Source organism: Bidens hawaiensis, unplaced genomic scaffold (assembly GCF_021521415.1).
Source record: "Bidens hawaiensis isolate Kalapana, Puna unplaced genomic scaffold, B.hawaiensis_p1.1 tig00017448_1, whole genome shotgun sequence".
NCBI classification, from domain to species: domain Eukaryota; kingdom Viridiplantae; phylum Streptophyta; class Magnoliopsida; order Asterales; family Asteraceae; genus Bidens; species Bidens hawaiensis.
In genome coordinates, this window is record NW_027492637.1 from 276,149 (window position 1) to 301,424 (window position 25,276).

At 35.4% G+C, this 25,276-nt stretch overlaps 3 protein-coding genes across 3 annotated transcripts; all 3 read left to right on the top strand.

Moving 5' to 3' along the window:
- Positions 1–1,151: 1,151 nt before the first annotated feature.
- On the top strand, positions 1,152–5,158 carry LOC143553909 (uncharacterized). The gene is made up of 9 exons (XM_077043797.1): positions 1,152–1,265; positions 2,006–2,067; positions 2,470–2,524; positions 3,216–3,314; positions 3,403–3,489; positions 3,567–3,683; positions 3,800–3,892; positions 4,711–4,741; positions 4,836–5,158. Exons 1-9 carry the CDS (start codon positions 1,152–1,154, stop codon positions 4,988–4,990), a joined length of 813 nt encoding a protein of 270 aa, XP_076899912.1. The 3' UTR covers positions 4,991–5,158.
- A 13,445-nt stretch (positions 5,159–18,603) lies between these two features.
- On the top strand, positions 18,604–21,368 carry LOC143553910 (uncharacterized). Its single transcript, XM_077043798.1, has 11 exons — positions 18,604–18,624; positions 18,724–18,991; positions 19,100–19,199; positions 19,274–19,401; positions 19,492–19,582; positions 19,682–19,817; positions 19,897–19,929; positions 20,017–20,072; positions 20,184–20,304; positions 20,671–20,850; positions 21,111–21,368. Exons 1-11 carry the CDS (start codon positions 18,604–18,606, stop codon positions 21,366–21,368), a joined length of 1,392 nt encoding a protein of 463 aa, XP_076899913.1.
- Positions 21,369–23,641: 2,273 nt separating this feature from the next.
- On the top strand, positions 23,642–24,361 carry LOC143553912 (uncharacterized). Its single transcript, XM_077043799.1, has one exon. The coding sequence runs from the start codon at positions 23,642–23,644 to the stop codon at positions 24,359–24,361; it is 720 nt and encodes a 239-aa protein (XP_076899914.1).
- The last annotated feature ends 915 nt before the right edge of the window (positions 24,362–25,276 follow it).

Genomic DNA, 25,276 nt, shown 5'->3' on the forward strand with positions numbered 1-25,276 from the left:
AAATATTAACATAACTTATTAACTATCAATAATCAATTGTCCAACCTATAAACTCATAAAAGATATCAAATATTAAATTATTTTTCATAAAACTTAAATAAAAATTAACAATAATAAACAAGAAATTTAAATAACTAATAAACTATAACATTAGATCCTCACCACCAACTCACCTCATAATTGTTTTTTCCTTTTCCTTGAAGGTTTGAAGAGTGGACTCTGGAAGACAAACAATCGAACAATTGAAAATCAATAATACAAACAGAAGGTCAGAAGGAACAAACAGAAGCTATCAATTCGCCGGTCAGTAGTCTGATGGTCGGCAATCGGAGTCGAGTTAGACAACCAAACAGAAGCTATCAATTCGAGTGTTCGTCTTGGTCGAGTGTTCTTGGTCTTGGTCGTCGGAGCCGGCGCCGGCCAAACAGAAGCTATCAATTTGCCGGTCAGAAGTCTGATGGTCGGTTACCCTCCATGTATGTACCGTATTTTAATACAAACATCCGACACAATAAAAAAACCTTACATCTATTTTAATTTTGTTATCATTAATTAAAAGATATGGGCTTTTAATACAAATAGGCTTAAATACATATATATATATATATATATATATATATATATATATATATATATATATATATATATATATAAATTTAATGGGCCCTTAAAGAAAAGTGGGCCTGGGGCCTGTGCCCACCCTGCCCTGCCCATGGGCCGGGCCTGCTTTTTGGCCTATGCCCATGAGACAGTACCCCTCATGTGTGGGAACCAAATGAAATCCATAAACCCTCACGCCCTGTTGAGTTTAAACTACAAACTTACTCAAGTGAAAATCAAACATACGTCTACACTAAAAAAACTGCTAACCTCTTACACCAGAACAACGAAATACATAATTAAAACCTTTTTTTGTTGTCTATCCAACAATTAATTTGGTCATCGAAGATCCAACTTCACGTATATCGCAAAAAAAAAAGCATCGCATTTTCCACGTATCTAAATTTTACGAAATGCACACGTGTCGTATGGTAAACATATCACAATTCACATACATCGGAACACAAAACAACTGAACACAACACAGGGCTTCAAACTAACACATTCCAAACATTAACATTAACAAAATCGAAATCAAGTAATATTAATTAATGGCGTCGTCGTCATCTTCAGATTTGAATTGGGGTTCTCTTATTCGAAACACTGTCCTCGTTCTTCTCTTTGTTGGCATCGGCATCGCCTGTTATACTCTTCCCGTCGAAAAGGTCATATTATTATTATTATTATTATTATTATTTGTTATTATTCATTCATGCATTTTGGATCTGTTTACATCTATAGTCACATATGTAGTTTGCTTTTGGATTAAAATTCTAATCCGATTTGAATTCGGATTCGGATTTTTTAATTGCATTATTTGTGTTTGGTTTTTTTGGTATCTGTTTCTGTGTTATCGATGTGTGAATACATGAATGTTTATAACATGACACAATGGTGCTAGACAGCCACGATAACTAGGGTTTAGAAATTGTTTATTGGGTATCAACTCAAGTTGAAGGCCATAAGACCATGCATAATCAAAACTATGCACCACTGGGTGTTTTGCGTCACGTGACGTCCAGTCAGCTTTTCAAAGTTTTGGAAAAAGTTGGCGTAGTCAAAACTCTGCATCAATCATTACCCAATTATTTATCTCTGTTTTGCTGTAATGTTAAGGGCACGTAAAACTAAGTAGAGCATGTATTATTATTATTATTATTATTATTATTATTATTATTATTATTTTTTAAATATTAAAAAATAAACAAGTTAAGACACGAATTTAAACATGTCTTGAACATGTTGACTTGTTTAAGACACGAAGCATGTTAAGCCGGACCGAAATTGTTTAACTTTGTCGCTTCTTGTTGTGTTAACAAGCCTGTGTCAGAAATTGCTAGCCCTAAGTTAAAGAGTGATTCTTTAAGTATTGGTTGAGATGTTTGTGTTTGTATATACAATACAGGCTTTGAAAGACTTTTTGTTATGGGTGGAAGAAGATCTTGGTCCATGGGGTCCTCTTGTATTGTAAGTATTGTCAATCTACACATGCCTTTAAAATATAAGGTGTCAATAGTGTCGGGGTTGAATTGTTGAACCTGAATATGGCCCATCTATAATTTGTGTCAGATATATGAACCCTAACCTCGACACATTTAAACTCGTGTAACCCAGACACAACCCGTTTAACCCGTGCATCTTAACTAGTCAAACGGATAAACGTGGTAAATGGGTTGGTGGATTGTAATAAATGGGTTGACGAGGCTCTCTATTTAATAGGTCAATCCGAACACGGCCTGTTTATCAAACGGGTTATACATATAAAGCTGAACAAGCCGTCTTTTTATTACACGTGTCAGATTTAATAATCCAGAACTAGTAAGTCAAAACTTATCAGTAATTTTATTTGTTTTATAATCCACACTGCAGGGCCCTTGCATATATTCCATTAACAGTTCTTGCACTTCCTGCGTCAGTACTTACCGTAAGATCTCAACCCCGCACCTATGCATCCACCATAGGGCTCTAAACAAGCCGAGCCAGGGTGGGCTCAGGCACGTTTAGAAACAGAGCCCAGCAGACTCGTTTATCTTAATGAGTTGAAATGAGCTCGGCTTGCCAAAAGCTCGAGCCATCTGATTTGTTTTTAAATTTAAATTTTTGACTAATATTGATGCATATAAAAACTAAAAACAATATTTATATTTGTAACGTACGCAAAATGCAGAATTTATAAACTATTGAATTCCTAATTTATATATATTAAAATTTGGGTCACAATTTTGGGCTCTAGTTTACATATTTAAAAAATTGTTTTTAATTTTAAACGAGCCAAACGAATTTTTTAATATTATTTTTATATTTTTTTTCACTAATATATGTCATATGCCTAAAAGTTTTTATTTTTATTTTTATTATGAGTATATAATTCTGAGCCCGGCTCGTTTCGCTTGGGCTTGGCTTGGGCCCGGCTCGTTTACAGGACGAGCCAATTTTAAGCAAGTTTTTTCAAGCTTTTCCTAGTGTGTTTCGAGCAAGCTGCGAACCATGAGATTTAAACAGCCTTATTCCACATTTCCACCACAATCATTTTTTAATCATTGTTCTGTTTTTATCTCATTTTAAATTTATTTTTTTCTCTTTTGACAATTCTGTGTTACTCGCATCTCTTCCAGCTGGGTGGCGACTATCTGTTCGGTTTGGCTACAGGTCTCCTTGCTGACTCAACTGGTGCTGTCTTAGGTGCTACTGCAGCATTTCTTCTTGGCAGAACAGTAAGCCTTATGTTTTCCGAGACTCTTGTTCTTTATTCATCTTACGTAAAATGTCGCTAATCTTGTTTCACCTTAAGCTGTTGTACAGATTTTCAGATCATATGTCATTTCTATGTTGGGTGATTATCCACAGTTTAAAGCCGTTTCAATCGCTATTCAGAAATCCGGATTTAAGGTTCGTTTAAAAGACCATTTTGACTCTTTGTTATATGGTAGTTTAATATAGTGTGTTTTTTATATTTATTTTTGCAGATCGTCTTTCTGCTTCGGCTTGTTCCATTGCTTCCGTTTAACATGATGAATTACCTTTTGTCTGTAACTCCAATTTCCGTATGCGAGTATGTGCTGGCTTCATGGTTGGGAATGATGGTATTGTTACTTCACTAAATAATGATATTTGATTATATATTTGTTTTGAAGGCATACACACGTATATTATGTGTAGTTAGTTGTATGGCTCGTTGAAACTTGTTCTGTTTGTACAGCCTATTACCTTTGCGCTTGTATATGTTGGAACAACTTTGAAAGATCTAGCTGATGTTACTCATGGTTGGGATCAGTTCTCAAAAACTCGTTGGGTAAGAGATGCCTTCTTCATGTTAATCTTATACACACACGCATATAGAAATATATGTATATACATAGGTATATGTATGTAATAAAAAGAAAATGGTATAAATGCAATGTTTGTTGTTTCATACTCCTCTCTCCTAAAATTGAAAAATAAAAATAAAAAATGAACATGCTAGTTTGATTGTTTGTTTATGTATATAACCTACACATATGTAAGTAAACACTACAAATATAAAACATTATTAACAAATTAGCATGTGTAGCTAAACAGTACAGATAAAAGCATACATGAACAAATTAGTTTGATGGTTTTTATGCACATATCCTACACATGTATGTAAGAAACACAAAGTTACTTTAAAATATATGAAAAGTCATAAAATTAAAAAATTTTCACAATAAGTAGTGGTCCCTCACCTTATATACATGTGTGTGAGTGTATTTATACACATGTATTAATGTGGTTCTCGCAGTTCTCTACTTAAAATTGGTTCTGCATTGAACGGCGCTCTATATTTGCTAAAATGCCTATGCTTAATGCTTTTAAGATGAGATCATGCTCAATTCAAAACTAGTATCAAGTATCGAACCACGAGAAGCGCATAACACTTATACGTAGTGCTTTAAAGAAATAGTGGCATACCATTATGATTTATGCATACAGTAAAGGCAGTGTGTACAAGTGTTTATGTGTTGCTCGTAGACTCTAAAGTCTGAACTCTTCAAAGTAAGGAATATAACACTTCTGCATGATGTGTGAATCGAACAAAAACAATTTCTATTGGATGTTGACATTTGCTATGTATTTTTTTGGTGTATGCAGGCATTTGTTATTTTAAGTTTTTTTGTGTCTGGTAAGTTGCAGCACATAATCAAATCCTTAAGTAAAACATTTGTCGTTTTTTTTTTGGTATCATGCATAACATTCATACTTTAAATTGCTTTCAGTGATCCTAATGCTGGTCGTTATGAAAGTTGCCAAGTCAGCGCTTGACAACGCTTTGGCTGAAGGTGCCGATTTAGATGGCACTGGGACTGAGAGCTCCTCTGTTGTGGAGGAAGCTCGGGTAGATATCCATGACCCGCTACTCATCAAAGGCTGACTCTTTTTCCAAACAACGAATCACGGACGAATATTTATTTGTTTTTAGTATTTTTTTATTAATTTATTTGTATAGTTGAATTTCCTTAGGCGAAGTGTTGTCACTGCAATAATGTTCCGAAAATGAATATTTGAAACATTATTTTTGTTGCATACTGGGATTAGTAAGATTTTGATTTTTTGGATTATTAAAAATTCTGATATTTTTTGAACATTTTCTGTAAAAAGACACGCCTTAGTTAACGCTTCAAAGCGTTTTCCTTGTTCCCCTTGTGCGCGTGTTACTTGCGTTTTATAGCCAAGCTAGTTATATGCACAAATAAGTTTCTTTGTTCATGTATACGTGCCAATATAATTTGATTCATGTTAAATGGATTCAACCATAATAAATTCATATTGAAACTGTTTTTTATAAATGAAGTGTTTTGTCGTTTTAGACGATTTAGGAGCAAATCATACTTGTGTTTTCTATGTTCCCATGGGTTTATTCTTTAATGGGTTGATTTGTGTTATGTTTTATGGCGTTAAGTACTCAAATAAATAAGTACTTTTTTCCTTACATAATACAAAAAAAGTTGTTACTTTGCAAACTAACATAGTCTTTTAATGGTATTACATACATAGGTTAGACTGTTAAAATATTCTTTAAAGAAAAATATATGAAAAGCATAACTTTTTGTAGGTTGTTTAACTAATTTGGAGAATATAATTAAAGGTAAAGAGAAGGTAAACCATGGACACTATTTTATATTGATGGTGTGGTGTGTGTATCAAAAACTATCCCAAGCTTATTATGGTAGTTCACAGGTATCGGGTTAGAACGAGTTTTAAGCCGGAACATAGTTCGGGTCAAAACGAGTTTGGGACGAAACAGTTTCGGGTCGGAAACGGGGTTCGGATCAAAACGAGTTTTGTGTCGGAATGTGAATGCTTCAAGAGTGATGAATGGTATCTTAAAGCTTACTAAGTGAAAAACTATATTTTTCTTTATATTCTAGAGATAAAAGTAATATATAGTGTGAGATGTGAATGCTCTAAGAGAAACTCGACATATAGGATTGGTAAGATATCAAACAACAAACATATGGTAAAAGGATAATAGTAACACATAAATTATCTTAGAGAAAATAAAAGAAGGTGATGTGCAAATGCCACAAGCCCCTAAGACAACGCTTTAGTACATACCCCTAAAAATCCTTGATCTTATTTCTACGTCTCCACCAATATTATTCTCGACCATGTCTTTAAAAAAGTGTAACTCTTAACAAAATTCCTAATCCGCACATCAATTCCAGTTTTGGTTTGCCTATTCTTTTTCTCCCCTCCACACAAAACATTTCAATGGCTCTAACAAACAATATTAATTTATATTAATAAAATAACGTTTATTTAAACTGTATACATTAAAAAAAAAAGAATAACTTCTATACGAAACAATCAAAGAAGTATTATAATTTTTTTTTGAACGACCAACTAAGTAACGCCGGGTACTCCGTACGCGGCCCCCATTGGCTAAAGGTAGCCTGAGTTGGCCACTAGTCCGGACGAACGGATTATAGTTCATACAAAGATTAATTACTCATAACAAATTATAGTTCATATATACTTTAAATACTGACATTAATCATATTTGAAGCTATTTTTTAATGACGTTTTTATTTTCTTTCCCATTCGCGAAATTTAAACACTTACCATATAGAAAGACAAAGCATTATATAACCCATTAAGATCCACTAGGTCAAAGGCTCTAATTTGATGGCTATTTTAACTAGATCGAGGATAGTCATGTAGTATCAATCATACAAAAAGATTATATATTATAATGAAGTTTAATATAAATATAAGATAGCATAATATGTCAATGTTTAAATTAGTTATGTATTAAACGTTATATATATATATATATATATATATTATTTGATCTGCATTATTTTGTCCAATTTATTTGTTGCATCATTTGTTTGCATTATTATACAACATCCAACAGCCAGGTTGGTGGCGTACGTATTTCACATGGATACGGATGTAGGGATAGTAAGAGACTAACAGTTGATAATTTCAACTTATTCGTATTATAAAAAGTTCAATTCAAATTATACAAAACCAATTATATACAAAACCAATTATCGTAAATCAATTTATAAATAATATAAGATTAACTATTACTCGTTTAATAACGCATTCTTAATACCAAATACCATATTGTAGCGTCCACGTCTACTGATCAATAGAATAATATAAGATTATTATTATTATTATTATTATTATTATTATTATTATTATTATTATTATTTTGAGCAACCAACAAACAATATTATTATGAACATCTAGCAAGAAGCTAGACAAATCAATACAAACACGCCACACTCCACCATAGCAAAACCTCCCAAACAAACCCCAACCACCCAACCAAAGAACCTCGTTACATCCGGAATCTACACTAATCTTTCCACGATAGACCACTTTTTCTTAGCCATATTCTTGATCCAAAGAAAACTTAACATCTTTATTTCCTCAATCAAACTTGAAATGAGGATCGATTGTAAGGCTCCGTTACCGGTGCCCTATATCTGGTCGTTGGATTTACTCATAAACACAATTCTAAATATCAGAGTTAATTAAAATTTTAGGCGGAATATAAAACTTTCATAAACATTACATAAATCCATAACTTGTCTTAAAATAAATATCTTGTATTTCAAAATATCATTATATTAAACATAAACGTCTCGAGTTCTCTGATGCCAGCCTCTTATTCAATGCCACTTGTTCTCCTCAAGCGAGCTGCCTCATCCTACTCACCTGCGTGCATACTAAAAGTCAGCTACGCTGAGTGAGTTCTAGTTAATCATACAACATACAATATATTCATACTTTCATACTTTCATACTTTCAATCATTCTTTCATTTATACTTTCATACTTTCAATCATTCTTACTTACATTCATATCTTACGTTATAAAGAGCATTACGCCCTACATTCCTCGAGTATTATTAGGGCTCGGTACCCTCCTTCCTCGAGTATTATTAGGGCTCGGTACCCTCCTTCCTCGAGTATTATTAGGGCTCGGTACCCTCTTTCCTCGAATATTAGTATGGTTCGTTTCTCGAATATTAGTAGAGTTCGATTCCCTCTTCGTTACCATACAACCATACCTTTCCTCGAATATTATTAGGGTTCAGTTCCCTCTTCGTTACCATACAACCATACATTAACCTTCTTTTATTAACTTTATAACTTTCATACATATAAGCATTCATATCATACTTTCATTATACATAACATTTCGGCTTGTCAGTACGTGCAATATCCGAAGATCGTTCACGTACCGACGAGCCATAATTCATAACTTTCACATAAGGCATACACCTATCGCTTAGGATAAATGTATTAACAGTCACATCGAGTATGCACACAGCCCCGAAAACATAACAAGGAATGGGGCTAGAAACTCACCTAGATCCTGTTGCGTTCGCCGTTAATATATATATATATATATATATATATATATATATATATATATATATATATAACAGTTAGTCGTGCACAGTTAAAGAAGGGGATAACGATTAACGGCGAACGCAACAGGATCCAGCGCATAATTAACCAAGTCGGTATTTTAGTTAACCATCATATTATCTAAGTTGGGCCTGTTCGTTATGCCTAAGATAATGGGCTGGTCTGGTTTGAGTTTGATATGGGCTTATCACCATGTGGGCTTAGTTAAATTAGGCTAACTGTTTATCATGGCACCTGGGCCCAACTGGCTAGGCCCAAAGTCAAAAGGGGACTAAGTGGCCGAGAACCCTTGGCAGAGAACCCATGAGATTTGACTGAGAACCCGTGTGTTGACCGAGAACCTATGTTCTTGACCGAGAACCCTCATGGCAGAAATCTCATGCTGACCAAAAACCGTCAGGTTTGTCCAAGAACTCTCAGTTTTGGCCGAGAACCCTCAAGTCAGATGTTTTCAGCTCATCAGCCTATCTTCTCGTTTCTTTCCTTAGTCTAGTTAGTTGCTACAGGCCCATATCAAGGATTTTAACCACTTTTCTCCATCGCTCTCAACCGTTTAATCGCCCAATATCATCCCATTATCAAGATTTACCCGTTTCTAGCATAAAGCTTGAACCTTTATCATACAAACGTTCTTTAAGCTAGACCTAGGGTTTCCTTCATGAACCGTATCTAGCCATGAGTCCATTACGTCCATTTTTAATCATCAAGTTGTTAAATTTATGTTTTATATAGACCCGATATAGTCTATGTTCAAGTTTCATGGCTATTCGTTCATAAAAATGTAAGCTTTAAGATCAAGAACATACCTTTAATCGTTTGCTAGGTCGCGGCTAGTTCCAATATGTAACTCTAACTCGTATCTTGTTTGTATGGTTAAGGCTTATCAAGATCCTAGCTCGTTTGATCCCGGTTCCCGCTTTCTCTCTCTCGGCCCCAAATAGGTAAGGTGTGTGTGTGTTTCAGGTTATATAGAGAGAATAAGATGGATAAGATGGATGGAAATGGAAAGATTTAGGGTTTATGGGGGTATTAATAGTCCCTTAAGCCCATGGACCTAAGGCACAGCTTTCCTTATTAGTTCATGATTAATCTATCTAATTAGCCTACTTATCTTTTCCTCTTTATCATTATTTTATTTACTAACCCAAGTAAACTTTTCCTATATAAGAAATAATATATAAAATATTATTATTTGAAATGTTGGGATGTTACAAGTCTTCCCTCCTTAAAGAGGTTTCGTCCCTGAAACCTAACTATTACATGAACAGATTAGGGTAAAACTTGCGCATCTCTTCCTCGACTTCCCATGTGGCATCCCTTGCGGTGCTTCCATATCACTTTCACCAAGGGTATAACCTTACGACAAAGTTGCTTCTCCTTGCCGTCAACTATCTTTATTGGTTGCTAATTGTCGTTAAACTGTTCATCAACCTCAATGTCCATTAATGGCACGTGCGACGTGTCATCAGCCAGACACTTTCTCAGATGGGAAACATGGAAGGTTGAGTGAATTCCTTCCAGCTCCTCGGGCAAATCTAGCTTATAAGCTACTTCACCCACACGATCTAAAATCTTAAACGGTCCAATGTACCTTGGACTCAACTTTCCTCTTTTTCTGAATCTAATGATTCCCTTCCAGGACGAGACCTTGAGCATCACATTGTCACCAATGTTGAACTCAATTGGTCGTCGCCGCTTATCAGCATACAACTTCTGCATGTTCTGAGCCGCTTTCATTCTTGTCTTAATCTGATCGAACTTTGAAGACGTTTCTTGAACAACTTCTAAACTTCCCATCTCTTTCTAACTAACCTCTCCCCAACATACCGGGGTTCTACATCATCTACCATAAAGCATCTCAAACGATGGCATACCAATACTTGAATGGTAACTGTTGTTATAGGATAACTCTGCCAAATGCAGATGATCATCCCAACTTCCGCCAAAGTCTAAAACACAAGCACGTAGCATATCCTTAAGAGTTTGGACCGTCCTTTCAGACTGTCCGATACACCGTACTGATGTTCAATGTAGTTCCCATGGCTTCGTGGAACTTCTTCCAAAACCTCGAAGTAAACCGAGTATCTCTATCAGACACGATCGATAACGGCACTCCATGCTTGGACACAACCTCTTTGATGAACAAACTTGCTAACTTTTTCTGATGAGATAGCCTCTCGTATAGGCAGAAAGTGAGCACTTTTGGTCAAACGGTCCACAATCACCCAGATGGTATCATGATGCTTAGCTGTTCGAGGTAGCTTAGTTATGAAATCCATGGTGATGTGTTCCCATTTCCATTCAGGTATCTCAAGCGGTTGCATTTTCCCATAAGGCTTTTGATGTTCGGCTTTGACTTGTAAGCAAGTTAAGTACTTACTAACATAATCCACTACATCGTTTTTCAGTCCTGGCCCCAGTAGTTTCTTTTCAAATCTTGGTACATCTTTGTACCTCCAGGATGAATCTAGTATCTTGACTTATGAGCTTCATCTAGGATTCGACCTCTAAGATCTCCATGGCGTGGAATCCACATACGGTTAAACCTAGTCTTAACACCATGAGTGTTTTCCATCAACTCGTCTTGCTGGCCATAAACTCTCTCTTTCTTCACTAACCCTTCATTTACTAACACCTCTGACTGTACTTTGATGATTTCTTCAAAAAGGCTTGAATTCATAATCAGCTGGTACGACTTTACTGTAGCAATGACTTTCTCATTCTTACGACTTAACGCATCAGCGACCACATTGGCTTTACCAGGATAGTACTTTATATCACAGTCGTAGTCTTTTATCAGCTCTAACCACCTTCTCTGTCTCATATTCAGTTCTTTCTGCTCAAAGAAATATTCTAAGCTCTTATGGTCGGTGTAGATTGTACACTTAGTACCGTATAAGTAGTGTCTCCAAATCTCGAGGGCATGTACAACTGCCGCTAGTTCCAAATCATGCGTCGGATAAGTACTCTCATGGACTTTCAACTGCCTAGACGCATAGGCTATCACCTTTCCTCGTTGCATCAACACACAACCTAACCCACGATGCGAAGCATCGGTACAGACAACCAGGTCCTCGTCACCATCGGGTAAAGCAAGGATTGGAGCTTGCGTGAGTCTTTTCTTTAATTCCTGAAAAGCTTCTTCTTAGAACTTTCCCCAACTGAATACTATCATCTTTCGGGTTATACCGGTCAACGGTGCGGCTATCTTGGAGAAACCTTCGATGAATCTCCTATAGTAGCCAGCTAACCCTAGGAAGCTTCGTATATCAGTCGGATTCTGCGGAGTCTTCCAGTTTGTTATTGCTTTAATTTTAGCTGGGTCCACGGTGATTCCTTCAGGATTGATCACGTGACCTAGAAATTGCACTTCTCGTAACCAGAAGGCGCATTTCAAAAACTTAGCATATAACCTTTCTTTCTTCAGAGTCTCCAATACCTCTCTCAGATGTTCAGCATGATCAGATTCATTCTTTGAATAAATCAATATATCATCTATGAAGACGATAACTGATTTATCCAACATCGGCCGACATACCCTATTTATCATGTCCATAAATGATGCGGGAGCATTCGTTAGACCGAATGACATTACGAGGAACTCGTAGTGTCCATACCGCGTCCAAAACGATGTCTTAGGGATGTCTGCCTCTTTCACCTTCAACTGATGATAACCTGATCTGAAATCTATTCATGAGAACCAACTTGAACCATGCAGTTGGTCAAATAGTTCATCAATCCTTGGCAAAGGATATCTATTCTTTACCGTAAGCTTGTTCAACTCGCGATAGTCTATGCACATTCTCATACTCTCATCCTTCTTATTCACGAACAATACCTGTGCGCCCCACGGGGAAACACTTGGCCTTATAAAACCTTTGTCGAGGAGTTCTTGCAGTTGGGACATCAATTATTTCATCTTGGACGGTGCTAGACGTTAAGGCGCTTTCGCGACGGGCTGGGCTCCTGGTACTAAGTCTATCTGGAATTCCATCTCTCGCTCCGGTGGCAACCCCGGAAGATCCTTTGGGAAGACTTCTGGGTAGTCGCACACGATAGGAACATCTTTCATTTCTTTCGTCTCGGACGTAGAGTTGACAACATACGCCAGGTAGGCACCGCACCCTCGACTTAACAGTCCCTCGGCTTTTATCATCGAAATGACATTAAGCCCAGAAATTTCCTTATCACCATAAACCGTCACCGCACTACCATACAAGGACTTTAACCTTATCAACCTACTCTTACACACTATCTGAGCTTCATACTCAGACAACTAATCCATTTCCAAAACCACATCGAACCCTCCTAAGGTCATAACATAGAAGGTAACAGGGAACTCATGTCCCTCTAACTCTATCTTACATTCTTTATCCATTTTCATTATCTTAACCGAAGTGTCACCAGCGGTTTGTACTATAAAAGTTTCAGACACTCGGCAACATTACATTTTAGCTAATTTACTAAAGGGCGTGGCTACGAAACTTTTGTTCGCACCCGAATTAAACAATACAGAAGGGGAAATACTGTTTACCAGAAAGGTACCTGTGACGACATCTGGAATCTGCTTAGCTTGTTCTTGAGTCAGCATGTAGGCTCTGGTATTTGGCCTTGTTGGTTCAACATCCTTCTTTCCTCTTCCTCCGGCTCCACTATCTGTGCATTCCTTAGCGAAATGACCTGTCTTACCGCACTTGTACATGCGGGCTTAGCGTTGCACTCATGAGTATAATGGCCGGCCTTCCCACATTTATAGCAAACATTTGACCCAACTCTACACTCCCCCGCATGTATCTTTCCACACTTATAACAAACGTCGGAACCCTTACCCCACCTGCACTCACCAACTTGTGCTTTGCCACAAGTCTTGCACGACATGTTCTCCTATACCTTATGTTTATTATATTTTGAGTTCCACAACTGAGTACCGGGTTGTTTAACAGGAGCAACCCACTTCTTATCCTTCTTTTCTTCTTCCACCACAACGTCGTCCGCAGCCAGGTCTGCTTAAACCATCTATGCGAGTTCGACAACAGAGTTAAATGTAGCAGGTTTACTCGTCCTGACTAGCATGCAGACTTTTTGTGGCAATCCCCTCACATAGCACTTGATTCTTTTAGCCTCAGTGTTGACCATATCGGGTACCAAACTAGACATTCGGTTGAACTCGGTGGTATACCCACGATGTGTCATCGTTCCAGCTTTCAAGTTCAGGAACTTCATCACCGCCCTCTCAACCTTGGCGCCAGCACAGAATTTCTTCATAACCAGTTCTTTCAGATCCTCCTACTTCATAGCCTTGATTTCCTCCAGACTCTTCCTCTGCTCAACCGATTCCCACCAGTACATTGCTTCTTCACCGAATGACTGAGTAGCGTAACCTACAGCTTGGTCGGGACGGCACTAGCTAATGCGGATGATTTTATCCATGGAGGTTATCCACTGAAGAGTAGCGATTGCGTCTCCCAAACTAGTCAGCTTCGGCGGGTCACATCCTTTGAATGACTTATAGTTGCACCCACCTCGGCCTCTTTTCCCGTCACCGGCTTTCACAGACTTAACCCCACTCGAGGCCTCCCTCTCTTCTTTCTCATCTCTCCTACCATCACCTCCTGCCCCTCCAGCAGTTCTTTCACGGCTTCCAGCAGACCCTCCAGGAGTAATATTCTTTACAGCAATGGCTACAACTTGAACAATAGCTGCTTGAATTGCGGGATCCAGTTGAACCCCTTCGTTGTTGTTCGGATCTCCTCCAGCTGCGCTTCCCTCATCTCCGGTGTTGGAAGCTGTCTCAACCGAAGGCTGTTGGGCATGACGAGGCCTGCCACGTCGTCCAGTGCGACCTTCAGTTCTCGCAATTCCTCCAGCTCCTACATTTCCTCCCGTTCCAGCCATCGTATTCTAAAAGGGAAAACACAAACATCATCACTCAAGGAACTATTTAGTAGAAGGATAGTAAGGCTAACATGTAATAATAGTGGCCAGCTGTGATTAGCTGATCACGTTACTTTCCATGTCCTATAAGCTTCCCTTTATGCGTCTATTTGTGCTGGTTCTACCTTAAACAGTTAATCAATCAAGGAAATCAATTAATCCTATCTCTAATATTAACATACATTATTCAATCATGCACTTTACATTTACCGGACTTGCTTGAGCGATACATGGCATTCTTGGACTGACATCTTCTTTCTTTTCTTACTTAAATCCCATTCTCTGCTCGAGTCTAAGCATATAGGATGCTTAAATCTCTCGAACTTTCTCTGATACCAACTTGTAAGGCCCCGTTACCGGTGCTCTGGTCGTTTGATTTACTCATAAGCACAATTCTAAATATCAGAGTTAATTAAAACTTTACGCGGAATATAAAACTTTCATAAACATTACATAAATCCATAACTTGTCTTATAATAAACATCTTGTCTTTCAAAATATCATAATATTAAACATAAACATCTCGAGTTCTCCGATGCCAGCCTCTTATTCAATGCCACGTGTTCCCCTCAAGTGAGCTGCCTCATCCTACTCACCTGCGTGCATACTAAAAGTCAGCTACGCTGAGTGAGTTCTAGTTAATCATACAACATACAATACATTCATACTTTCATACTTTCAATCATTCTTTCATTTATACTTTCATACTTTCAATCATTCTTACTTACATTCATATCTTACGTTATAAAGAGCATTACGCCCTACATTCCTAGAGTATTATTAGGGCTCGGTACCCTCCTTCCTCGAGTATTATTAGGGCTCGGTACCCTCTTTCCTTGAATATTATTATGGTTCGTTTCTCGAATATTAGTAGGGTTCGACTCCCTCTTCGTTACCATACAACCATACCTTTCCTCGAATATTATTAGGGTTCGGTTCCCTCTTCGTTACCATACAACCATACATTAACCTTCTTTTATTAACTTTATAACTTTCATACATATAAGCATTCATATCGTACTTTCATTATACATAACATTTCGGCTTGTCAGTACGTGCAATATCCGAAGATCGTTCACGTATCGACGAGCCATCATTCATAACTTTCACATAAGGCATACACCTATCGCTTAGGATAAATGTATTAACAGTCACATCGAGTATGCACACAGCCCCGAAAACATAACAAGGAATGGGGCTAGAAACTCACCTGGATCCTGTTGCGTTCGCCGTTAATCGTTATCCCCTTCTTTAACTGTGCACGACTAACTGTTATATATATATATATATATATATATATATATATATATATATATATATTAACTGCATAATTAACTAAGTCGGTATTTTAGTTAACCATCGTATTTCCTAAATTGGGCCTGTTCGTTATGCCTAAGATAATGGGCTGGTCTGGTTTGAGTTTGATATGGGCTTAGCACCATGTGGGCTTAGTTAAATCAGGCTCACTGTTTATCATGGCACCTGGGCCCAACTGGCTAGGCCCAAAGTCAAAAGGGGACTAAGTGGCCGAGAACCCTTGGCAGAGAACCCATGAAATTTGACCGAGAACCCGTGTGTTGACCGAGAACCTATGTTCTTGACCGAGAACCCTCATGGCAGAAATCCCATGCTGACCGAAAACCATCATGTTTGACCGAGAACTCTCAGTTTTGGCCGAGAACCCTCAGGTCAGATGTTTTCAGCTCATCAGCCTATCTTCTCGTTTCTTTCCTTAGTCTAGTTAGTTGCTACAGGCCCATATCAAGGATATTAACCACTTTTCTCCATCGCTCTCAACCGTTTAATCACCCGATATCATCCCATTATCAAGATATACCCGTTTCTAGCATAAAGCTTGAACCTTTATCATACAAACATTCTTTAAGCTAGACCTAGGGTTTCCTTCATGAACCGTATCTAGCCATGAGTCCATTACGTTCATTTTTAATCATCAAGTTGTTAACTTTATGTTTTATCTAGACCCGATCTAGTCTATGTTCAAGTTTCATGGCTATCCGTTCATAAAAACGTAAGCTTTAAGATCAAGAACATACCTTTAATCGTTTGCTAGGTCGCGGCTAGTTCCAATATATAACTCTAACTCGTATCTTGTTTGTATGGTTAAGGCTTATTAAGATCCTAGCTCGTTTGATCTCGGTTCTCGCTTTCTCTCTCTCGGCCGCAAATGGGTAAGGTGTGTGTGTGTGTTTTAGGTTGTATAGAGACAATAAGATGGATAAGATGGATGGAAATGGAAAGATTTAGGGTTTAAGGGGATATTTATAGTCCCTTAAGCCCATCGACCTAATGTCTAGCTTTCCTTTTTAGTCCATGATTAATCTATTTAATTAGCCTACTTATCTTTCCCTTATTATTATTATTTTTCTTACTAACCCAAGTAAACTTTTCCTATACCCTACTATACTATTAAAACAAATTAGTTTGCCTCCACATGCCCCTTTCCTATTGGATAATTTCTTTTCTTTTCAAATATATCTTGCACTTCTCTATTTTTCTTACCAATTAAATAAATCAAAAATAAAATCAATCACTAATAATTAAAATACTAATAATTCACATTAAAATATTTAATGTAACCATTTGACTAAAACCCAGTTTCCAACTTTCTATTCTTTCAAGTTTCAACTACAATACACGCCCCTTTTCTACACACCTAACCTATTAACCTAATCAACAAATTATCCCTTCAATCGGCCATTATTTGATATCAATCTGATAATGATTTCATTAAATTGTTCATATACAATCGACACCGGAGTTCGGATTATGAATTTGGCCATCAACGATAAAAGAATGGTCCGTTATTTTATAACAACGATTGATTTGATTAGATCCGGGAAACGATTTCAGTAGATCCATGACGATTGTTAATCATATATTCACATCGATTGTTAGTATTTTACATTCTTATGTTAGTATTTATGTGTCATTATTGTGATGTTTTAAAGTAGATGCTAATTTAGTTTTATTTAATATTGTAAAGGCACAAAAGAACCGGTTATGTCTGTTGAAGCTTTGGAGAAGATGATGGAAGATCCCACTGTACAAAAGATGGTCTATCCGTAAGTTAATAATATCTTCACATCGATGGTTAGTAATTGATTCCAAATTTCAATTACCTTCTATGTTAATTTTTTTTAACCTATAAGTTAGATTATTAACCTAGGTTAGTATTTTACATTCTTAGGATAATATGTTGAATTGTTAATTGTTTATGTTAATTGATATGTTTCCTATGTTTAATGTGTAATGTTTAATGTTTAATGTGTAATTGTTTTCAAATTTCAATTATGGTGTTTGTTAAATTTTTAATGTATAATTGATTCCAAATTTCATTTACAGTAATTGTTTTTTATTGATTCACATCATTACTCTAAGTTAACAACTTTTTAATGATTTCAATTTGAATTCAAAGCCAACTTAATGTGTCTAATTTTGTTAACATGAATCGGCCATTGATTGATATTCATCATATTGATATGTTTTCTATGTTTATTGTGTAATTGATTCCAAATCCAAATTTAATTATGGTATTTGTTAAATGTTAAATGTTAAATGTTAAATTTTTAATGTGTAATATATTCCAAAATTCAATCAATAACAGTATTTTGATATGTTATGAGTCATCAGTTATTATTATTATTATTATTGTGTTATAAATAAATCCCTATTTACATTCTCTAAATTGACAATATTTAACATTCGGTTATTACTACCTAATTAAGTAAATATCAATTATCAATTACATTTTTGAAATCCCTAATTGTATTCCATAAATTTACTATATTTACACATTTTTCCTTTAAATCTAAAAATTTAAATTTTCTAACAAACTCTGTTTATCTATATATACTATAACCCGAATAAAGCAAATCTCACATTTCTCAATTCGTTACTGAACATTCATATTTGTGTCATTCTCAAGGTTTTTTAATTTTCTTCAAAGTATAAATATGAATTATTGAATCTTTAATCTTTGCTTTAATCTTATTTTTTCTCACACAGCATCATGGAAGCATCAAACATTACCATGTTCAAGGATTGGATGTTTCCAACAACGACTGTGTACTGAAAGTTCGTATTCTCAGACTATGGCGTTTGAAGGACAACAATAAAACCGGAGAGATTGTTCCATAGAAATGATTTTACAAGATGAGATGGTATTATTCTATACAAATACAATTGTTTTTAGTAATTTTTTTCTTCCTCATTGTATATATTTAATAATTACATTGTTTGTCGTATTAATAATGTAACAGGGTGACAAGATGCAAGCATATGTAAGGAAAGCTTGCATACCGAAACATGATGTTTGGCTGAGTGAGAATCAGTCATTGATTGTTCGAAAACCTTCACTTGGTGCAAATCTGTCAACATACCGTTATGTTGACAGCCCACACAAGCGCTGTTTCACATTAGAAACTCGTCTTTGTATTACCAATGAGTTTAAAGGTCACCTTTATGGATTGTCGTTAGCTACCTTTGATGATATCAAAGCCAAGAACATACCTCAAGATGGAACAATAGGTTACCTTGATTCTTTATTAACAATATACTTTTAATTTCTTTACATTCAATCCTTACATATAACAGACCGTTTAATATATGTTTCATAATTTTTGAATTTTATCCCAGATGTAATCGGGCATGTCAGCAGGTTTTTTACCAACAAGAACTCATTCTTCCGAGAGTCACAACATCAGAATCGAAGAACCATGGAGTTTGCTGACTTGAGGTATTATTAATAATATAAATTATCATGTATAATCAAATAATTCAGTTGTTTTAACTTATGATTTTCTTGGCCAGTGGCAATAAGATTTATCTCACTTTATGGGATGACTATCTGAAGCAACTTACCAAATATGTTGCTGACAACCCAGATGAGGAGTATCTCATTATCGTTCTCAAATTCGCAAGAGTCAAGTATTATGGAGGTATAGTAAATCAAAATTTTTATATTTTACCCATTAAATTCTTTATACTTAATAATTTTAAACAAACATATCTAAATATGATTTCGGCAGAAAATGTATATGTCAACAACTCTTATGGTAATGCTGTTTCAAGGTTGCTGATCAATGATTACTTGTATGAAGTGCTTGATTACAAGAAGAGGTATTTTCTTATAACTATAAAATTATAATGTAATTTTATTCTTTAAAAACATTATTATTTATGTTAAACACCTTATGACTTACTTTGAATTAATAATAGGTTGCTTGAAATATCCTCTCAAGTTCATGTCGAAATACCTAAACCGGTTGGTTCGTCTATGCTATTAACTGTTAAGGATGAGTTTCTGAAGAACTATCAATTCTATTCAATTAGTGATCTTTGTTGCATTTTGGGGGTATATAACCATTTCTATCTACAAAAAGTCATCTTAAGTATCATTTTTACAAAAACCTCCTTTATGTTTTTGTTTGTAGGCTAAAAACGTCATCATAATTGGTACCGTTAAGGCAATAGTAGGTAACAAGGAATGGTACTAGAACGGTTGCAAACGTTGTAGTTGTAAGGTTTCTGAGGTTTTTGTTGATGGAGTGAAGGTTTACGAGTGTAGGAGTGCAAGTTGTAATTATCTAGGGGTAAACGCTGGACCAAGGTAATATTTTGTAGGTTTAAAATATATTATACTAATATTTTTTGCTTAAATAATATTAATGTTATACATTGTTTTAATAGACTTTTTGAAATAATCTTCATTATGTTTCAGATTCCGTATTCCTATTCGTGTCCAAGATACCACCGGTGTCGTTTTGCTAACTTTGTTTGATTGTGATGCAAGACAGTTGTTTAATAAGGCTGCAGATTATTTTGTGACCACTGATGTTGAGGTATGATAATAATATACACACTTGAGTACACAGTTGAGTTTAATATTTTGCTTGTGTCTTTTGTTTCGTTTGTGTCTTTTGTTTCTGTCATGTACACAGTCTTGCATTTAATATTTTGCTTTTGTCTTAATTTTATTGCTTTTGTGTTAAATTTTTAATAAACATCATAGACATATCATATTTTATATATTTAAATGTAAAACCAAAATACTTTTAAGCAGTTCAACATGATTCTCATGTCTTTCAGTAAACACAAACTTAATTTTAACACAAAATAGTTTACCTTTCTTTTGTTACTGTTTTTTAATTCCCTAAATGATTTCTGATTATGTTAACTAACAATAATTTCCTACTTTTTTGTTAAAGCTTGATCCGATGCACACATTTCCGGAAGAACTCAATATTATATTAGAAAAAAAGTTTGCGTTCATTGTAGAGGTTAGTGACTACAATATAAGAAACTCATATGATGTGTACGGTGTCAGCAAGTTAACGGATGACGAGAGCGTTCTTAATGAACTTGATAAGCAGCTTGGTCATGGTCAGGTATGATGACCTATTTAAATTTCTAAAATTATGAAAATCTACATAATCTGTATTTATTTCATTATTATTTAATTAATTTAAACTTCATGTGCAGCATAACGACAATCAGTCTTTAACAATTGGCTCAACCTCTGGCCTGAAGTCAACCGAAAAGATAAGAAATTAAAATACTAATGGAATATGTATCCGTTTCTCTAAATATAATATTTCATGAAATCTAAATGTGTACACTCAAAACATTTTTCTAAACTTCTTTGTAGGATATGTGTACGCCTTCGTCCAACCACTTTACTCCTATTTCAATTTCTGAAGATGTTATTCCTGATCGTCTTGCATCGCTTGACGAAAAAGTTAATTCTTTACCTATCGTTGATGTAAAACTCAAGTGCAAGTTGGATGACACTTACGATGTTCATGATGACACTGGTACGTCTGCAACCAAGACGAAGGTTGACGAACAACAAATTGTTGATGCTAATGTTGGTGAGGGAGATATCGTTGGAGTGCAAAAGATATAAAAGGGACACATTTGGAATTTTCGTAATAAATTCAACGTTTTGCATGTATGTATGGATTCTTTTTTTTTGGTTTGAGTTTGGATGTTTTTGAGTTTATTGTCCTTTATTTGACATTGTGAGTTTGGTTTTATTTGTCGTATTTGAACTTCATATGGATATCAATGAATTTGTGTTTCCTTATGTTATGTGTTGTTTTATCAATGGATTTTATATGGATATCAATGATTTTGTGTTTTCCTTTGGATTATAGTTTAGACCAACTGCTATGTTTATAATTTAGACCAACTGCTATGTTTATTATTTATAATGTTGGTTTAAAAATAACATATTTTTTATAAAACTTTAAATTAGGGAATCTTCATCATTGTGCTACTACTAATATTAATACTTACATTGGTACTACCGACATGCAATTTGAATAATGATACACCTATTTTGGACATCTACATGTACAATATTCATCATGAAATGATGTTTTCATATATTTGTTTACTCTTTTCCTAAAGTTAAATTCCTAAACGTATTTTTATTACAATTTCACTCTTGAACATGCAATTGTAAGTTATTAAGTTTAATGTATGTATTATAAGTTAACATGCAATTAAATACCATTATTTAACATGCAATTGTAAGTTATTAAGTTTAATTGTAAGTTACACTTTATGATGAAAGCCACTAATAATTATCTAACAACCAGACATAACAAAACACATAATTTTACAAAATTTGGTAAACAATTTTAATAATATATAGTTTCATCATGAAATTTTATAAACTCGAGTCTGAGCATGTTGAAGTAACTTTTTGTTTAGAATATGTTATATTAACAACTATATATCATGTTATTGTCTCCTTGAGTGTTGTTGTTTAACGATTTATATATTTCCGTCTGTGTCGTACACGGGTCAATAACCTAATAAGAAAATATATAAAATATTATTATTTGAAATGTTGGGATGTTCCATCGGTGTACCCAAATGAACCAATGCATTAGTCATTACTCCAAATATACTTATATACTTAAAAAAGAAATATAATATACGTACTTGAATATCCGTTTATGGATATTCTAAATGGAAAATCACGGTAATAAACACTTTCACCTGTAAAATTAACAAAATGAATATTAACTTTTAGCCTCAGCCAAAATAATTGAACATACCAAAATGAGTCTATCAAGAACATGACTGATAGAAAGTGCTGGCTAAGAATGTTAGAAATTTAGCTGAAGCACATACAAATATATGGGAGTGTAAAAAACAACCGATCAAAATAATAAATGTGTAAAGACAAGACTAAATCTTAGTCATCGACTAAAAGTGAGAGCTAAGTCTTAGCCAATAGATAAATTGATGTGGCATTTACATATGTATTGATTTGATTTTCTATTCATGAGGCAAGTCTTATTTGAGGGCGGGCCCCATAAGACTATTTCTTGTGAGGATGCAAAGCTGAGGCGGCACACCCATAACGTGGGCTACACCACTTCGCCGTCACGTTATGGGGCCGGTGTTAACTCAATAACTAGCGTTATGGCATGAAAAAAGTGGGGTCATCTACTAACAACAAATCAATTTTCATTTGTTTTTTTTATTTTTTCCACCAACTATAACTAGCTTGTTAACCAACAACACCCTAATTAATGATTGGTTAGTTAAAGGCCCACTGCTTACGTAACAGTGAGTTAATAACATGATGCTTTAACTAACCCAACCACAACGACCAACCTTACATACCATACTGAACCTCACTGCCTACCGGCATTGACGTGACTTAGCCATTCTATTTTATCGTGGCTCCGCCAACAAAAATAGCTCAAAAGCGCCCCCTCCCCTTATCTCCTCCCCTCTCATAGATCCATATTAGGCATATTCATTTTCTCCCTCTCTCTTTCACGTAAATTTAAAAGCACATAAAGAAAAACCATGCTAGCTCTTAAATACGGGAAATTGAAATAGAATTAAACCACCGCTGTCGTAATTTATGGTTTAACATGTGCACAGATATATACCACATGCACTCGTGCATCGGTGCATGAATATATGAGGAGACAAACTTAGCCAATCCAGCTGTCTCCATTTTATCACTGTCGTACACTTTCGTACCTTCTTCCTTTCATATCAAATATTATATACTAAACAACATAACATGAGGTTAAACCAACTCCTATATATACATACACTAAACACCATCTATTCAACATCATCATCAGCATCATACTAGACCTTAAACAAGTTCAAGATTTGCATCTCAACATCCTATCCTCATCAACCATGTCAACCTTGAATTTCTTCTCTCTAAAAGACTTGCATGATTCCACAAACGACTTACTCCATTCACCTCAACTCAAATCCACTCTCTCGAGACACGAACAAGGCCAAACACGTCTCCAAATCGTGTCCGAGTCGTCATTGAAGATGCTAGATTCTTGTGGGAGGACCAAAGACATACTCTTTCTTGTCAAAACTCATATCCAAGACCTCCAATCCACATTTCACCGAATCACTCTCGGTGAAACCTCTTCAACCGAAAAGAAATTTTCGGTGTATCATCACCATAGAAAGGATCTGAAGAAACAGATGTTAAAACGGCTAAAATCGCTTAAAATGACAAAGAACACGAGTACGAGCAACGGGAATGATGATGATGATGATGTAGATGACTTGATGGTTGTAACAAATGTGTTGGGTGAAGTTAGGGAAACCATAATTTCGCTATTGGATTCGCTTATGTTACTTATGTCCATGCCAAACCCTAACCCTAAGGCCAGGAACTCAATGAATAATAATGGGTTTGGCCAGGTGAAGGCTAAGTTTATGAGGATGAATAGTTTGAGCCCGTGGGAGAAGTGTGACGCACACGCCGTTAGATGTGCGATAGAGCGGTTGGAGGCTGTGGAGAGTGCTGTGGAAGATTTGGAGGTTGAACTGGAATGCATCTTTAAGAGATTGATTAAAACTAGGGTTTTGCTACTCAACATCCTTTCAAGTTAGAGAGTTGTTACGCATAGTTTGTACCTCCTTTTATTCGTTTTGTTCTTTGATAAAATAGATTATGATTTCAGATGTCAGGGACTTTTGTCTTACATAAATGAGAGAATAGATCTAACTTTTGATACGGTTGTGAAAAAAGATTTGAATCAGAAAACAAACTCAATATATCCGAAACTTCAGATTCGGACATGGGCTTTGTAATTAAATTCGGATATAAATCCGAACATAATTTTAAAAGAATCAAAACAATGAAAAATAATAACTTCATTTAAACTTTAGGCTTTAGGTTTGTGCGTTAGTGGACTCTAATTCATACTTTACGAGTTGTGAACCCTACTTTTGAAATATTTTTTTTTAAAAAATATTAAATATCAAAATATTTCAATTTAAATATCAAAATATTTCAATTATTTTTCAAATATCCATTTTAATATCAGAATATGAAACTTTCGATTTGAATTTAAACTCCTTTTTACATGACATCTAATAAATTGCTAGATCATGCGTCACCAAGAGAATATATGGCAATGATATGAATCCATGTTAATCATGTATACAAAAGATATATAGGCGATAATGTTTTGGTTGATTTGGCCGAAAAGCCAAAAATTCAATGAGAAAAATATTCAAACACAAGGAGAGCTTGTTGACAAAGTTGGTGAATGACATGCTACAGAACATGTTCCTTAGAAGCGGTTATAATGTACCTTAGAAGCGGTTTTGGACCGCTTCTATGCTCATTGCTTCTAATGGATTTTGAGTTTCGTTTGAAACGGTTTTCTTTAATAATATTTATTTTGAAGCGGGCTTCCCTTTGAAGCGGTTTTCCTCTTAAAACCACTTCTAACACACAAATAAATCATTGATTATACAGCTGTCAAAATCCAGCTTATACAGCTCTGATTATATACCAAA